The sequence below is a fragment of the Tenrec ecaudatus genome, chromosome 9 (genome assembly GCF_050624435.1).
Source record: "Tenrec ecaudatus isolate mTenEca1 chromosome 9, mTenEca1.hap1, whole genome shotgun sequence".
Classification (NCBI taxonomy): Eukaryota; Metazoa; Chordata; class Mammalia; order Afrosoricida; family Tenrecidae; genus Tenrec; species Tenrec ecaudatus.
Genome location: NC_134538.1, coordinates 141,785,869 through 141,804,360, shown reverse-complemented (window position 1 = coordinate 141,804,360; position 18,492 = coordinate 141,785,869). Strand labels below are relative to the sequence as shown.

Here is an 18,492-nt window from a genome sequence, read left to right as displayed (position 1 = left end):
CTGCCCCAGAGTGACCTCTGTGGGGCTCCAACCCTGTCAATGTTTGCGGGACTAGAAAGCCCAATCTTTCTCCCTTGGAGCAGCTAGTCGTTTTGAACCGCTGGCCGTGCAGATCACAGCCCAACATGTAACCACTATGCCACCAGAGCTTCACATTAGACCTTAGGGTATCAATTATTAAAGGGACTTAAAATCTGCACGCTCCGGCCCCATAACTGAGAACCTCCCTCTTCTTCTCAAGCTTTATTCTTCTCCATAGCACTTAACATCTACTTTAAATGTTGTTCTAGATGTTAGCTCTATGAAGACCAAGTGGTGTGTGTGTGTGTGTGTGTGTGTAAAATATGTACAACAAAGCATACACCTAATCAATAGTTCTTGCTTGTTCAACACACTGACACCTTTGATACACTTTACATGGGTGGTTGAATTCTTGTCTCTGGCCATTTGGTTTTACCATAATGGACTTGCCTCTCTATTCTTAAAGTTCTCGTCTGGTTTTTAAAGTTACTGTCATCATGTTGACAGGATATATATATATATTTCTCTCAAATGATGCAGTGCTCAAAGCAGGGAATCTTTGTTTATGGAGCTAGGCCATTGTCTTGTTGAAAGTTGACTTTGTGTGCTCGTTTTGACTGAGGTTTAAAACTTGTTTCCAGGTAATAGTTGGGGGAGACTCTTCAGTCTCAGTGTCTCAGTGTGTCTAAGATGTCAGGTTTTCAATAAAAATTTCAAGTTCCTTTCCACAATTTCCTTCCTTTTGATCAAAACTCATATACTGGGCCAGGGCAGAGATTTTTGTCTTCCAATAAATTCATTTATCCCCAGTGCTGAGGAATATGGTGTCCTGAAGAAAGATTGGTTGAATAAATAGGAGAGTTTAGAGCAGAGAGTTATCCAGCTGTGGATGGCAGAAAGAGTATCTGTAAATTGGTGTACAAACACCATTCAAACCAGCGTATGAATGATTAACCAGGGCAAAAGCTAAGCACTTGAAAATAACAAGATTGGAAAAATTATATTGGAACTCCCTGTCCTTATCACAAGGATCAATGAGGCCAGGAGGTAGGGAAAGCGATGTTGTTAACAAGGCCCAGTAATCTCACCTGACTTCATTGCCTCTATAATTCAGCAGTTCATTCAGGTCTGGTTTGTTTTCTTCATCGTCGGGAACTTTGAAATTTTCCTTTGGTTGGACATATTTACAAAGAGATTTTCAAACGTTTGATTGGATGCAATACAACATGAGCTTACTGATGGCCTCTGTCCTTTCTCAGGAGTTATTTGCCTGTGTTTCACGAAAACAGAAAAGTCATTTTGAACACTTTAAATTTCTAGAAAGAGACTTTTGGAGCAGAAGGGAGGTTATAAAATAATGCCATTCAGTTGAGTTTGCTGGGTTTCCTTTTGATGGCTGATTCAGAAATGTTGGATTTGCACTTCTGCAAAACCAACCCGTTTCCCCCTTGGGTTTAGCTCTGTCTCTGACTGCACTGTTGATGGAAGCCTGCGATCCTCTTTGTGTAAACTCTAGTCTACACAGCAATGGAATTTCATTTTCCTAATAACACCTTTCTTTAAAAAATCACACACCTCGTTGATGCAAATCAGTGATTATTTTTAAACAAGAAACCATTTGTCCTTGAACTCAAAGAAGGTCCTGAAGGGCAGTAATAAATGTGATAGCTGGTTATGCTTTCTCTGAACAACTGTGGACCCAGTTGTTATTTAAGATGATGACTGCTCACTAGAGCTTGCCTTTGACTTGCCATCTTCTGTGAACTTGGTATCTGAGCTGCCAGTGGAGACGCCTCAACAAGTAGAGGCCCAGATTGACCGGCGGTGCGTGTGTGTGTGTGTGTGTGATGAGAACATTTCTGGGCCCTTGGTTGCCAGGTTCCTGGGTCTAACCCCAGTACGCTCCTCTGCAGAGGTTCAGTTGCACAGGCTAGAGATGCATTCCCAGAGGGCCAGGGAGCTCGCTTACTTCAGGTTCTTATGTCATTAAGAGATGTTTGCTATCTGGGTGGCATTTTAATTTGGCACTCCATTGTCAGAGCGCACTGATCAATAATAAATAAATAGGTAGATAGAGAAATAAATAAAAGCTGTTCTGCTTGAGGACACGTGTGTTCTGTAGCATGCCCAGGAGCCGAGTGGAAACGACACAGGTATGAGCATGACTCTGGGTGATCAGTGTAGAGCGTCTTCCTAATATATCTAAGATGACCAGTGTTGCTCTTCAGAAATTTGTGGGTCTCTGTAAATTTGAGTGAAGTTTTTCTAGGTATGATTTTTATCGTGTGTGAATTGAGATGTCTAAATAACAGGCATGAACTTTTGGCTCCCCTTGAGCACTTACAACACTTCACAAAGTGTGTGCCTACAAAGCTGAGTCTCTTCCCCCTTGAATAATCTAACAGGTAGCGCAACAATTTCCCCTCTGCTTTGTGCGGCCGTTGTCGTTGGGGTGCTGGGAACCAGGCCGGAGACTCAAAAGTCTGTGACTATTTCTGCTCTCCGTCACCTCCTAGTTGAGAACAAAGGCACATGGATACAAGCTGGCTCTACAGCAGAGAATGACTATCTTTTTCTGTAGGACATTTGAGGACATTATGTAAATCTGCTAGTATATTTAATCTGCAGAACAATAGGGAGATTATATATATATATAAATACATACACACATGTATACTCATTGTGTGTGTAAATGTCTATGAGTGTGTATATGTGTTTATGTATGCATACACACATGTACTCATATGTATATTTGTTTGAGTTGTACTAGTTGGGGTCATGTGGAGAGGTACCAAATTGAAAATTGTTACTGCACTATGTACGAGGTCTAGGTGTTTTCCAATGGCCAATATAGTGTTTACATTATTAAAAAGATAAGGGTTTTTTTTAACCTGAGTCTGAGAAATGACTTTGATTCTGTCATCTAGCATCAGTCGATGGAAACAGTCATTGAAACCACTCACATGCACCTGTTCTTAGCACCATACTTTATTTTGTTGGCTGTGCTTCACACCACTACCCAGTCGTGCAATTAACCCGTCTATTGAATGTGTGCACACAAAGGTATTCAGACTGTCTGCCTTTTTAAGTACTTTTATAAATCATGCTAATTCGCTGTGGACATGGCTAGTCTTTTTGGGAGCAGAAAGCATCGTCTGTCTCCCTCAGAGCTACTGGTGGGTTTGAACTGATGACCTTGGGATTAGCAGCACAGCGTGTAACCCATGATGCCACCAGGGCTCCCTTCTCTATTGTAGCAGCCCGCCATGGAGATTTTTCTGCTCTGAATTATTCTCCAATTTTTATTTATTATCTCTTGTCGAAACAATTTTCATTTCCTTATAAAACATGGCACACCCCATTTTAGTTACTTCATCTTCTACATGGACTTTGATTGTAAGAGGGGAGGTGGGGGAACTGCTTCACACACACCAGAGAGGTGCTGCGGATGTTCTATGTGTTGTCTTGATTCACGGGGAATGTTCAGAAGTAATAATAAGATGCATGAAATAAGATCAAGTGACCACAAGATAAGGCATTGGGTAGACTTAATTGAAAATACACCAGATTCCATTGGGGCCTGGAAAAATTATCTTACCACCTTTCAAAAAATTTCTTTAATAAGACATCTAAAACTGAGAGCATAGAATGCCTGGTGGGATTCAATCAAGTGTAATGTAGCCGAGAGGAAGTACAGAGAGCCAAATGAAGGTTGAACATGATAGTGGGACAGGAGGAAAGGGAAAGGAAATAGAGGAAAGAACTAGGAGGCAAAAGACATTTTTCAGAAGTATAAACATAAGCGTGCACATATGTAAATATATTAATATATATCAATAGGGATCTAGGTCTATGTACATATATTTATAGGCTAAGTATTAAGGTAACAGACATTGGGCCGCTACTCAAATCCTCCCTTAACACAAGAACCCTTTGTTCTCATAACCTCTGAAGACAAAATTGGTGCATAAACTAATGTGGTGAGGAAAGCTGATGGTGCCTGGGTATTACAAGATACAGCACCTGGGGTCTTAAAGGTTTGAAGGTAAATAAGCAGCTATCTAGCAGAGAAGCATCAAGGTCCACATGGAAGAAGCATACCAACCTGTGTGATCACAAGATGCCGACAAGATCAGGCATCAGAAGACCCAAAACAAACAACCATTTTGATGTGAACTAAGGGGGTCAGAGTGGAAAACCAAAGTCAATCTGTAGAAAATTGGACATCCGCTCACAGAAGGGTCACAAGGAAGGGATGGGCCAGCCACGGTGCAGTATAGCACTGATAAAGCACAACATTCCTCTAGTTCTTCATGCTCCCCCCACACCCCCCCCCACCACCACCACCACTGTCTTAAAAATCTGGCCAGACCAGAGCATGTACACTGGTACAGATAAGAGCTTTCAACACAGAGAAGCCAGGACAGATAACCCCCTCAGGACCAAAAATGACAGTAGTGATGCCATGAAGATAGGGGGAAGGTAGGGTGAGAAAGGGGGAACCGATATCAATGGTTGATGTACAATACCGCCCTGCCCCGACCAAGAGGGACAGACAGCAGAAACATGGGTGAAGAGAGACAGTGGATGGTGTAAAATATGAAAATAAAAACAATTTATAAATTATCTAGGGTTCATGAGGGTAGGAGAAGAAAAAAGAAGAGCCTGCTACCAGGGCTCAAGTAGAAAGAAAATGTTTTGGAAATGATGATGGCATCATATGTACTAGATACAATGGATGTATGGATTATTATAAAGGCTGTAAGAGCCCCAAATAAAATGATTTATTACAATTTCTTAAAAAGAAAAAGTATGTAGCCAATTGTAAAAAAAAGTCTTTACTGAATAATTGTCATCTTTAAAAATCCTTCATGTGGAGAGGGAGCATGTGTGTTGTAAGTACTATTACATGTAATCATGTCCTTAATTAGGTAAGTACATGATTGACACTGTCATTCGTACAGTCACTTTGACGGCGCCTATTTGTAGAAGACCCAAAAGAAAAGGAAACATATTTTTAAAAAATCTAAACCTGAGAAAGTCGTTTTTCTGCTGCCTCCTTTGACAGGCTCCCAGCTGGGAGTTTCGTCCCTAGGTCAAAGTCTGTAGCTCTCTGAGCAGCTCCTACTAGACTCTCGCCTCCTTGCTCCGAAGATGCATGGGGATGTTATCACGAATGTTCCACACAAAGGCCTCCAGCAGGATGACAGCTTGCTCAGCTCCCTGGACAATGTGTCATGCATGTGATGGGTGTTTTGTTCATTTGTTTGTTCCTCTTCTGTGGGGAGTGGGATTCACTTGAGATGATAAGCATCCTTTCTTTCACTAACGGTTTTGTAGAATTAGTCGTTCTCCAAAGCTAGGCTTTGAAAGCAACTGATGGATGACCCCCGCCTTTTATATTTACTAACACGTGTCAACAGGTAAACCAGGTGATGTATAACAGCCTGTCTCCTGCAGCACCTTGTTAATCCGAGTAGTTCAGGTGCAGACAAAAGTCTTTTCCAATTGGACAAGACCGGAGTAATGCAAACTGACAGAATCCTAGCTCTTTCTTTCTCAGCAGGGTTTGTAAACACAAAGCCTGTACAGATGAAATCGCTTTAGAAATGCAGGGAGGTTCCTGGTCGTCTGCTGTACAAAAGCAGCCTTGTAGCTTCCAGAACAAAACTAAGAGGTCCAATTGAACCTTTCTTTAAAGCCAGGTTTTCTTCTCCATAGAGGAAACCTGTGAAATAGCCCTGCCTGGGGCCTCAGTGAATACACACAGACTCCCAGCTGCCTGCTGGCCCAGGGCATTAAAGCCAGAGGAAGACTCAGATGATACCTCTCACAGCCCTGTGTTCTACACCTGGGCTCCGTGCTTACCCAGCCCGAGACTCTTGCAGAACCTTCGTCTCAGATATGTGTTTCCTACTAATGTGTGTGTTGGCTGCTTTTGCAGATGTTCTGTGCCAGAGCAAACAGAGATGTCCGTGTAGACACCAAGATCCTTGGAGAAGTTTCTTAGCACCCAAGGCTGAAAGTCTTTCCTATTCTCAAACACCCAAGGCGGTTTCCTCTCTCCAGGAGACATCTGCTTTCTCCTGCCGCTGGCCTCCCAGCTGGCATGCCTCTGGAGTCCGACACAGACCCCTGCACCCCAGCATCTCAGGGGCCCCTGCCTTGCCACTTACAACCCCTCCCACCCCCACCCCAGGGTTCCTAAGCAGCTTCTCTCCTCACAAGTAGTAAAACCTGAGAGGATCTGAGAAGGTACCTGTGGTGACGATACGCATTCCTTTAGGCAGGAAACACGTAAGAGTGGACGATGGAAAGGCTGGGCCAGATAAATGGAAGCAATGAGCAGACAATGAAAGATGCCATGTTGCCTGTGCTGTTGAGTCCCTGGGGAATCGTAGGCACTCTACTGGGCACCTTGGAGCTGCTCAGAGGGGTTTCCTGGGTAGAAATCTTTATAGGAGCAGATTCTCAGGGCTGCTCTTCCTTGGAGCCAGGCTTAACCTGTAACAGCTTTAATATGGTCCCGCCAGGATGCTCTAAAGATGCTCTAGCCCTCCTTGTTCCCAGCACACCGATTCTGACTCATAGCCACCCTAGAGGGCAGGGTCCAACTACCCCTGTGGGTTTCCAAGACTGTAACTCCCACAGAGCAGCAGGTGGCTTCAAACTGCTGACCTTGTGGGTGGCAGCCCAACTGGAACCACTGTGCCACACTGCTCCACGATAGGCCTTAATGATATAATAATCAAATGATGGCATGGCAATCGTTACTGTTGTGATTTATTAAGATGATCTCCAAGTCTGAATTATACTGAAGAGAAATGGATAGGACATTTATTTAATAACAGTGAACTCGGGGAAAGGCCCACTTAATTTACGCTATGGAGTGTGTGTGTGTGTGTGTGTGTGTGTGTGTGTGTGTGTGTGCCCATCCAGATATGCATGGCCTGCCTGAAGACCAGTCTTTAGAAAGAACTGTATGAGGCAATTGGCGAGCAGGATTACTGGTGGCAAAATTCGATGTTGTCATTAGATTCTGACCACATTATTTTATCCAGAGTTACCTAGAGAAGATAAAAACAAAACCAGGCAGCTCATATGAAAGGCATTCTTTACCCAGTCTCCCTAGCTTCTTGCAGCCAGACGTTCTGGAAATTGCCACGTAAAAACTCAGGCTTCTCAGCTTCACCGATGAAACTCAAACCAAGGCAGACACATATGTCTCTTGGCTCTGGGAAGTCAAATCGCTTCTCAAAACCGGTAGCAATGGGAAGCCAAGTATTAAATGTTTGTGTGCAGATGCTTGTAATGTTTCCTTTGTTACCTCTCATCCCCATTCCTTACTTGAAAGCTCTTAAGAGGGAAGTAGGCTTCTGTATTCCTCCTAAAGAAAGCCTCGCCTAGAGTCACAGACAGTTTTTACTTGTATGGTCCTGCCTCTTATGGCCTGTCCCTCAAGGGTCATTGCATATTGCAGACTGACACAGATTGCTCAGTTTGGACCCATTCTGGCTGCGCCTTGGCACCACCGCTGGCCATTGGTTTGGAAGCGGATTTATTGATGCGAAAGATAATCGAGGTAAAGTCGTTAATGTGCCTGTGGCCACAGGACAATTATTCCAAAACACCGTATCATTAGCATGGGTAATTCCAAGGAGATATTACCTGGAACAGTTGCTTGAAATGACAGGGTCATTAGATGAGTCGGTCCCTAAGGGAGCCCAGGAATTAGGAGGCCACAGACCTCTTGTTTCCAAACAACTGTGGACTTGGTAGCCTCGTGGATTTTTAACGGTTGTGGGGAGGCTATAACACCCCGGATTTGTTATTTCTGATCAAATCTGTAAGCAACAAAAGATACCAAGTGGCCCTACAGAATAAAGTGGGACTGCCCCAGAGGGGTCCCCAGACTGCAATCTATATAGAAACAAAGTACCGCCCCTTTCTCCCGCAGACTGACTGGTGGGCACAAGCCACTCTTCCTGCTCAGTGAGCACTGGGTGCTTCCCTAGGCCTTGTACATAGGATCACAATGTGTTTAGTTTCTGCAAATCTATCTATCTACTTATATATGTATGTATGTGTGTATGTATATATATATATATCATCTCTTATTTAAAATGAGGCTTATGTAAATATGTCTCATTTCAGGTAACCCACCCCCACTTTCACCACCCCCCCAAAAAACACCTGCCATTGAGTCCATTCTGATGCCAGTCGCTATGGTTTCTGTCTTGATTTTCGTAAACAGGAGTAGTTCTAAAAGTACATTCCCTAGCCAGTGGCCTCAGTCCCACCAGGGGACCTTGTTAGAAATGCAAAGTCCTGGACCTGGCTGCAGGCCTAGGGACTCAGAAACTCAGCAGATAAATGCGAAAGCAGCCTGTGTTTGAACACGTCCTCTGGGTGATTCTGATGTCTGCTGAAGCGGGGAGCCACTGGGCTAGACTGAAGAGACACCAGGCACTGAAGAGAACAAGGTGCATGCCGGCGCTGGTGGGACTGCCTGCAGAACCTCTTGAGCCAAGAGGGAGTCAATGATGCAGCATTCTCGTGCATTAACTGATAATCAGATTTGGGGGCTGTGACAGGCAGGAGGGCAAATATCAGGACGGATGACCTTCGGGGAATTGAGTCTTGCAAACATCCCTCTCCAGAGTGTGAGTCAATCCTCTTAGCCAGCAAGTTCGACTCTTCCCTCTAGGCTCTTAACCCCAAAGGGTTCTGCAGACTCATCTAAACCAGAGTTCTGTAGCCAGTGGTAGCTGTGGGGGGAGGGGTTGTTTTGTTTCATGTGGGAGAAAGTATCTGATTTCCCACCCCACCCCACCTTCCCTCCTGGGAAGAGTAGGGCCTCTGCAGACTGAGATCTGGCCAGGATTATCCCTCCCTGGAGCTCAGTGGTCCTGAGCTCTGGCACCATTCTGTTCCCGCGTCCAACACTTTCTCTGCCTGGAACCGAAGCATGGGCCAAAGCAGTTGGACTTTCCAACCTGGTCGTCATTCTGAATGGGTCAAGTCCAAGAAGAAGAAGGGTGAGCCCAGACGAGTGAAGATTCAGATGACGCATGCCTATGACAAGTGAAAAAGGGGCCCACGAAAAACAGCTGGGTGCATTCGGTGTGTGTTTCGGGCTAGGCTAGCGTCCTCCTTCATTCTGGCACTTTCCTTTCCCTCTGAGAATGCCTTTGACTGCCCACAGCCATTCCTTCCATGCCACCTCTTTACCGGGGAGCAGGTGAAAATTCCCTGAGCCAGGTAGGCGGGTATGAAGGGATTTGTGAATACACAGAGGCATCCAACAAGGAGGGGATGGCTCAGCTGAAGTCTTTTCTGATCTCCAAGGGAAACGGATTTACTCTGTGCCCCATAGCATTGTTTATGTGCGTGTACTGTTGATGGCCGGTGCCATTGGATAGGTTGTAACACGTACCGACCCTGCGTACAGCAGAAGGCAGGCACGGCCTGGCCCTGCACCATTACTATGCTTGAACTCACTGGTGCGGCCACTGTGCCAACCCATCTCGTTCAGGGTCTTCTTTTGAAAATGTAATCTTCTTTTACCTCGTAGTACTTCAGCTGGGGCGGGATGGGAGGAAGACACAGTCCGTCAGTGCTTTCTTTGGGGTAAATGACTGAGAAGGGAAATCGAGAGCTCATTTTCACTCCCTGCTCATCTGGGTCTGAGTACAGCAAAATCTCACTAACAGGAGACCACAGAATTGCAGCCAGGATGCCCCTGAGAAGCGAAGAGGGTGAGACGTCATCATTTTGGACATGTGATTAGGAGGGAGCAGTCCCTAGAGGAGGTCATCATGCCTGATGTAGAGGGTTGTGACCAAGGGGTTCACAACATGGCCTGATACACTGCCTGTAACAGCGGACTCAGATAAGCCTGCTATTGTAAGGACGGCCCAGGACCAGACCGTGTTTCGTTTGCTACATGTAGGGTCACTGTCAGTTGAAATTCAAGGGCAGGGACCAAACAACAGACCACAAAGGAGGCTGGCAGTGTTTGCCTCTTAATAACCTTGGGGATTACAAGTGGGAAACAATGAGAAGCTTTGACCTCGGTGCAATATCCTTGTTCTTCTGAACCTCACAAGGTGCAGCCTCCCTGTGTGGGGCTCTGGAGTGCCCTGAGTTGCTGAGCTCCCTGTGACTCTCAACCCATGGCTCTTCCTTTAACTCCCTTCCCTGGACAGAGTCATTCCTCTCACTTCCTTTCTGGTTTGCAGGACCGGCCGTTATCCATAGAGTCCCTTCTGAATTCATTCATGTTTCTCATCTCAGGTCTGTTCACCCCTGCTCCCCTACTACCCCTGACTATCTGTATTTTTGTTAGGGGGAGGAAGAAGCAACCAAAGAATAAGTGAATTATTTCCATTAGAGGAAAAGGACATGAGGGAAGACTTCCATGTTAGATTCATTCTTTCTCTGACCTAAAATCCTCACCACCGCCACCCCGCCCAAGAAAAAATTCATTCTGAAGAACCCCCTGGGGCCATTGAAAGCCTTCTGCTGACACATCCTATCCCTTACCCCGTTCATGTATGCTGAGTGCATTTAATTCACTCCCTGTCTGGCTTTATTACGAAACTTCCTCATATTGATCAAAACGGATGGCATGTAAGCACCCCTGCCCTATCACTGGGTTTGGAAAAGATATTGCACACATTCTCCGAAGGCAGAAATACCATCATGTTCCTCATCATGTTGTGTCACTAGCATAGCCTCTTCCACCTAGTGAGCGTTTGTGGAATCATATCCAGGGACTGCAAACCGGGAGTGGTGGAGAACCAAACCTGACTGTGTATCCAGGGACTCTTAGTCAATTCATTTTCGCTGGCCTTCAGAGAAGCTCTGCTAGCATAGGAGTTACGCACTGAGCTGCAATCTGCAAGGCCAGTGGTTCGAAATCACTGACCACCCCAAGGGGAGCTGGCGAGGCCTTCTGCTCCTGGAAAGTTACAGTCTGGGAACCCCGCAGCATGGGCTGCGACTATTGAACTATTGCGTCTAACACCATCGTGAGCTCTTTCCTGTTTGGGAAGAGGGGCAAAGGGTGAAGCTTCCAAGTTGCACAGATTCTGTCTCTGACCTAAAGGCACCTGAGCTCAGGATGCCCTCCAAGAGAATGCCAGTCTGAAGACCCTCCTTAGCAATTGATCGCCTCCTGCTGACACATCCTCGTTCTTAGTCAGTTCAGAGCATTGCATCCGCTCCCTGTCTGACTTTATTACTGAACTCCCTTGTATTGATGGTGCCGCTGGTCTACTAATGATGGTCAGATGTGTCGTCTACGAACTGACGTGATTAGACAAGTCTTATGCCCAAACCTGCTACAGCCTTTGCCGTGCTCACCGGTGCCTCCACTGCAAGAGACTTAGGCGGGAAGTGGCAAGAAAGGAGGCACTTAAGAGAGTCGGCTGGGAGAGCACAGGGCTCCCTTAAGGCAGGTGGAGGCCAGTGAAAGCTACCCCAGCAAAGGAGCCCTCCCTCTTACACCTTTCCACCTCCCCACCTCTCTCACAGTGGGCTCACTTCTCCGAAGTGCAGAGGGATCCCCCAGAGGAGTTGCTTTGGGGAGCAAGAAGTGTTATCATAGGAAAGTAAGAAATGTTCCACCAAGGCAAGGGATCATCGCCAGGAGCGACACATTGAAATTCACTGGGAAGCCTTGCTACTGTAGGCATATTTGTTTTAAATGTCACTGTTTGAAATGTATTACAACAGTCAGCAACCGGGTGTGAAGCTTGAAGAATCTAGAGACATCTGCGACGCTGTGGCAAGGTTGCGACAACCAAAGAGAGAGAGAGAGAACATTTTAAGGAAAAATTCTGAACTATTCCGTGTTCAGATTTTTAATGGAGCTGTTGATAACCTTGTGAGCTAATCGAGAGTGACTAGAAAATGCATTAAACTTCTTGGCCGTAATCAAATGGGGGATAAGCAGAGATGGCATGTACTTGATCAAAATACTATTTATTAAAAGTATGAGAGTGGTCATTATGCTCAAGTACAGTTTCGGTCCTTGCAGGAGATTTAATCTAGGAAGACTAAAATGGTTTTGACGGCTTTTAAGTTTCTTGGGAACAAAGGGTGCTCAGAGTGTATGACACCTGTAAAAGCTGGTTCGACACAATCCCAGTGAACCAGAAATGTGCTTGGGGGTCCCTGTAATTTCCACCCCCCGTTATTACAGTCTGGTGGCTACAGAAATGGGGACTTTTCAAACTCCTCAAACTTTTAGCTATTCAAGTAGATTTACATAGCCCGAGTAGCAACATAGTTAAATTGCTAAGAAGATTGGCAGTTCGAATCCACCAAGTGTACTGTGGGAGAAAGACACGGTGCCTTATGGATATCCTGTTAAACCTTACAGGGCACTTCTGCTCAGTCCTATAGAGTCACGCTGGAAACTGTCAGGGTCTCAGCAGCGTGTAACAGTGTGTGTGTGTGTGTGTGTGTGTGTGTGTAGACTTCCAAACGCTTGTAGAAAAATTGAACTGCAAGATAATGGATGTTTTTCAGCCCTCTCATGTTTATTATACATACCCATAATATATGTAACTCCTGTTACAGGTAACTGAAAATTAATAGAACTCGAGTCATTATATGACACCAGCGGTAGGATTTTCAATCTCATCTCAGCCTTCCTGTGTCATTTTGGATATCCTTTTTAACCCCTACGCCTCTTTCCTAATTTGCAAATTGGGGTCATGAATCCCTAAGCAGCAAATAGTAGTAAAGATTCAGCAAATCATGTACTATATAGGAAAATTAATTTGCTCTTCCCTAATAAAAGGTAAACTGTTGTGCTCCTTTTCCTTCTGAATAACACATGACATAAGCTTATACAAACACAGTGAAAACTGTATTATCCAGAAGGCAGAGCCTTAAATTAATAGGAACTTCAGAATCTCTTAGCTGGAAGGAAGCTTGGAGATCATCTGCTTCAGAATTTGTTTGGTTTTGTAGGTGAAAAGCCCCGATCCTTCTCCCTCCAAAACTTCCACTACACGTGAAACTGGGCATATAGTTATACAGGCTGAAGAACCTCCCTACCCCACTCCAAGTCGATCCTTAAACCCTAAGAACTTCCAGTCTAAGACCCCCAATCTAAAAATAGAGAAATTAGTAAAGGTAAATGCTAACCTCTTGAGAGTCGGAAATTACTTTGAGTAGAATTTTCCAAAACTTTTCTGTAATAATTTAGAGGAAATAATAATAATTTAGGAACATAACATTCATCAATGTTTGCCAATCTAGGCAAGTACAGTTAAACACCTCCAGTAAGATCAAGTCTCACCTCTGCCACTTCATAGCTGTTGTGTTTCATCTATCCAAGCACCTGTGAGCATATGAATTATAAAACCATACAACTTGCAGTTGTTAGGAGAATCAATATGGACAGTGCTAGCGACTACCTGACACTTGGTAGGCTCACCCTACAGGTTCAAGTTTATACCCATTGCCCTCATCACCGTCCACTGGAAGTGCACCCTACACTCCTGTGGTACCTTTGCCTTTTTTCTAGAGCAGCCTTCGCTTTTCACTCAGGTTGTTTTGGGAGCGTGCTCCAGGCTTACACTTCCCCAAGGTCCACCCCAAAGCATCTGTGTTCCGCAGTCTCCCCTGCATCCCAGCATCACTGGTCCATTTGCTTTACCTTGTTTCCAAACTTGTCAGCTTTCTCTGTCTGATGCAGACAATAGTAGGTAGAGCTACCCCCAAGTACAGCAGGCTGCAATGCAATAACCTGAGCCACCTGACTCTCCCCTGTGTGAGGACGGGACCGAGGTTTATGAAACCAATGGAATACTTGATCGCTTGTGTCTAAGCTTCCCTCCAGCTACAATTCTTTGAATTCTGAGTTGTCTACAATCAACGTCTTGTCTTACGTTTCTCCTTACTTCACCCAGGAAGTCCACCACAAGCGCGCTCAGTTTTGTGGTGTCTGACCAGCTCGTGACACGTGGTACTCATTGATGTCAGTTGCTGTTGGTGGTAGGTGCTGACAGGTCAGTTCTGACACCTAGCCACCCTTTTTACAGCACAGGGAAACACTGCCCCTCCTGCGCCATCCTCATAATTGTCCAGTGTGAGCCCTCTGCTGCAGCCACTGTGCCAGTGCATCTCGTGAAGGCCCTTCCTCTTCTATGCTGCCCCTCAACTTGACCAAACATCATGTGCTTAGGAGACATAGTCAGATACATACTGAGCGACCAACCACAAGGTCAGAGGTTGGAACCCCCCAATCATTTCTCAGGAGTAAGATGAGGTGGACTCCTCCGTACGAATTTACAGTCTTGCCAAGTTTTTGTTACCCCAAACTTTTTTAAAGGCTCCCCTAGGGCAGCAGGGGGTTCTGGGAAATGTAGTCCCCAGAATGAGATGATGTTAGGGCTCCACGTGTTCTTTGTGCAAATCTTCACCTATATTCCCTTGCCCTGCCTCCATAGTAAGCCTGTAATAAATGTTGGGTGCCCACACTCCAAACATCATGGACTCTTCCATTGCATCAGGGTGTGTCCTTGGAAACAAATTTGTTGTTAGTTGACACCAAGTGGCCAGTGACCCTGTATGCAAGTCTAAGCCATCTGCAGGCACGTGGATATGTTCAAGTTCATTGTGGCAGCCACAGGGTCTGTGCATCTTGAGGACCTTCCTTCTAGGGACTAATCTTCTATCATTCTATCAGGCTGAACTTTGAAAGAACACCACCGGAGTCTGGCTTGCTTGTTTCAGTCTGGAAACTCCATGGTGACCTTTCCACCACCCGTGATCCTGACGGTGTTTGAAAGACCAATGGTACAGCGTCCAGCACCCTAGCCACATGGCAGCCACCACAGGAGAGCGCACTGTCAGACAGACGGTGGAGAGAACGGATTACAATAGGATCAAAGGAGAAGGCGCTTCCCCATTCAGTGCAGACATTTCAATGAGAAGAGTGTGTGTGTGTGTGTGTGTGTGTGTGTGTCATGGGTGGGGGGGGGGCGGGAATGCAGGATCTGCTACCGAAAGAAAACTGGTTCCTTAGGTTTCAAAGAAAGAGCTCTTCCTGACAACCTCTTTGTGGTTGTGCGCATTGGACTCTTTGGTGCCAGTTGTGGTTGCTAGGTGTCATAGAGTCCGTCCCGGCTCCTCGTGACTGTGACCGCAGAGGAAAGCACTGCCTGGTGCTGCACCACCCTCGCCATTGTCCTTATGCCCGAGCCCCTTGTTACAGCCACCGGGTCTGTCCACCTTGTCAAGATCTTCCTGCCCCTCAGCTTGACCAGGCATGAAGTCCTTCTGCAGGGAATGGTCTATCAGGATAACATGTCCCAAGTACAATCTCCTTAGATGGAGAAAAGGAGCGAGCCTGAGAGTCGAAGGGGATATGTATCTGCAATGTCCTTATTGGAAATTCTATTCTCCACATTCAGCTTTGAAAGCGGGACTTTGGAGCCCTTGCACCCCCTGCCGAGAATTCACCCTTCTACCCCTGAGATACTGAATCCAAACCCACATTTAAACAGGACCCTCCCCCCCGCCTCCGGTGGTTCCCACGTATACATTTGAAATGTACCATCCTCAGAGGGTACCAAATGCTGCCAGTGTGCGCGCCATCTCCTTTGCCTTCTCTGGTGCTGCATCTCAGGTAGCTGCACTTACTCTCAGTGGGGCTTGGCCTTTTCTATAGCAGTTGTTACTTCACGCTGAAAAGGACCTTCAGCTGCGAAGCACCCCGTGCTTGTTGGAGGAGGAAGGTGGGCAGGAGCTGAAGGGAGGAGATCAGTTAATTGCAGGCTGCCAGAGTTGTTTGGGGTGACTTTGTACTTTTTGAATTTAAGATCAACACGAACTATAGACATTTGAGGCTGGGATTTTAAATAGCAACAAAAAGAACCCTGGGTTTTGTGAATGCCACGGATGTCTCATCTGGCGAGAATGGTATTGTATGGAGAATACAATGCAGAGGAACGCAAAAGACTGTGGTATCTGCGCTCTTTGTGTTCCTGACCTTGAGCAGAATGATAACATGTTTGTTGCAGAAATTGAGCAGCTAGTATGCTGCTTGCACCTGTTATTTCTTATATGTTAAATGGCAAAGCACTTGCGGGTCACTGCGACGGCTTTGTGAGGGAGACACTTTCTGCAATCTGGGGAGCTGGGCTGGGTTGGGTTTTGTGTTTTGAAAGAATGGGTTCATGTGGCTTTCGTGCATCTCTGATTTCTCCAAAGCATCCTCTCTTGTTCTGTCTCAACATTCTGGTCCCATCGTGGGCTCTCGGAATGAAGTTTGCTTTGGGTTTCAAGGTAATGTTATTGTGCTGTTGTTTTTCACTACAGAGACCATGAACCAAGCAAGTCCCGCGCGAAAGCTAGAAGAGGCCCTCCGTCTAGCCGAGCTGTGCATCGAAGTCTTACAGCAGAACGAAGAGCATCACTCTGAGGTGACGGCTCTCTTGATGGGATACTGCTGCCGGGGAGACTTAGCTTTCCCCGGGGGGGAGCAGCCCGGAAGAGGGGGCTTGAGTAGAGTCTTTGATACACTGCTGGCCGTGTCCCTGTAGAAAGCTGAGAACCTATGGAAACGACTGGAATGCTTCCAAAGCAAGTGCAGCGAAGCCTGCGAGAGCAGAGACCCAGGAGGACTCTCTTGTTTTATCCGGTCTCACCCACGCCATGCCTTTGGCAGGGTGCACTCTTTGCATGGGAGCCCTGGTGGCTCCGTGGTTACACATTAGGCTACTATCTGCAAGGTCAGCGGTTCGAAACCACCAGCAGCTCCTGGGGAGAAAGATGAAGCTTTCAACTCCCCTAAAGAGTTCTAGTCTTGGAAACCCACAGGGACAGCTCTATCCTGTCCTCTAGGGTCATTGTGAGTTGTAAGTGATCTGATGACAGTGAAGTTTTTTCCAGGAGCCTTGTGGCTGACCTGTTACTCAATTTAGTGGAAAATACATGAATTCTCCTTCTCTGACAGGCTCTGCCTTCCACTGTTTCCAGCTTTCCCAGGTTTTAATGTATATAGAAAGTCACCGTCTTTATAGGTTTTAACACACACACACACACACAGGCTTTCACAGAATTCACTATGGATACACACTTATACAAAGAGACTGATGAGCTCGTGGAATGTTGTTCTTTATCTTTTCTGTCCATTTTCCCACACACTTTTTGGAACCCTCTTGTGTAATGTGATCATTTTTATTCCTAACAATAGCAGCGCTGGGTGAAACCTTGACGTGCCAGGGCAGGGACAGGGGCTGGGGGTGTGAGGGCGATCGGCTCCAAGGACAAGCAACTAGTAAGACAGAAAGGTGACACAGAAAGCCCACCTTCTGATGGAAATCCCTTGCTCGCCCCCATGCCCCAGTCGCCTGAGTTGGGAAACGATGGTGAAGGACAAGGTAACACCGTGCAGCAGCAAAATCAGAGAAGATGTGCCTAATCGTGCGGTTTCTGATTCTAGTCTCTCACTCCATCTTTACAGCTTTATTAAACCTACATGGTCTATCGTTGTTTAAAGTATAATCATATACTAGCCCTTACTAGAAGCCTGGGCTAAATTTTTACCGGCTAGTTGTTGAATCTCAGACTTCATAGTCTTACTCTACTAGCCAGGGTTATTTTTTATAAAAACACGAGTTTTGGATTCTTTGCATAGCAGAAACATGTATAATTAAGTGGGTCAGATGAATTCCGGTGCTCTGACAACCTCTGATCCCAAAGGAAGCACCTGCAATGAACCGGAATCAGCTGCAGGTGAATTCATAGAATATTATTGAACGAAGCTTAGTTCTCAGAAATTCAAGAAACAATAGGAACTACATTTCAAACCGCTCCTTGGGAAAAAAAAAGTATATCCATAAAACCTTAATCTAAGTAACTAAGATTGATTGTATCTGGTTATAAATATGATCATTCAAAACATCTGCTTTTAGCTCACACTGTGGAATCTAGCTTTTACCTTGCATCTGTCATGTGTGAACTTGTTATAGATATTTTATTTTAAACTGAAGAAACAGCTGCTTCAGTGATTTGAAATGAATTCCCAGGAGGTTGTTTTGTTGTTGCGCGCCCCACCCCATCCCCTGCAAGCTAGTATCGCTGCTGTGTTACAATGAACACGATTATATGTTAAAGTGTATGTAGGTTTTGTCTTTGTCTTTTGTTAAAAGATGTTACCACCGGAGTATTGGGTCTTCTTGGGTTAAAGAAAGGTTCTGGTTGGTCATCCAATTACACTTTATAATTTAGCCAGGCGGGTACACTGCATAGGCCTATAGAGTTTTGTAAAAGGAGCACTTAATGTCCCTGTACTCTACGCATTACAGATGGTTTGACCACTAGCCCAAGGGTTGGCAGTTCGAGCCCCACCCTCTCCCCCCAGCTGCATCGCAGGAGAGAGGTCTGCCACTTCTGAAAGTTCACCTGCGGCAGTTCTACCGTCTCGGTGACCCCAACAAGCTGTGA

General features: G+C 45.7%; 1 protein-coding gene across 15 annotated transcripts in view; it reads left to right on the top strand.

The window, feature by feature from the left end:
• Positions 1–18,492, top strand: part of CADPS2 (calcium dependent secretion activator 2) — a 520,508-nt gene that overhangs the window by 398,080 nt on the left and 103,936 nt on the right. For all 15 annotated transcript variants that reach the window (XM_075557705.1, XM_075557702.1, XM_075557700.1 and 12 more), the window contains one exon: positions 16,363–16,466. In XM_075557705.1, the coding sequence (XP_075413820.1) occupies positions 16,363–16,466 (104 nt within the window). The remainder of the gene's footprint in view (positions 1–16,362; positions 16,467–18,492) is intronic.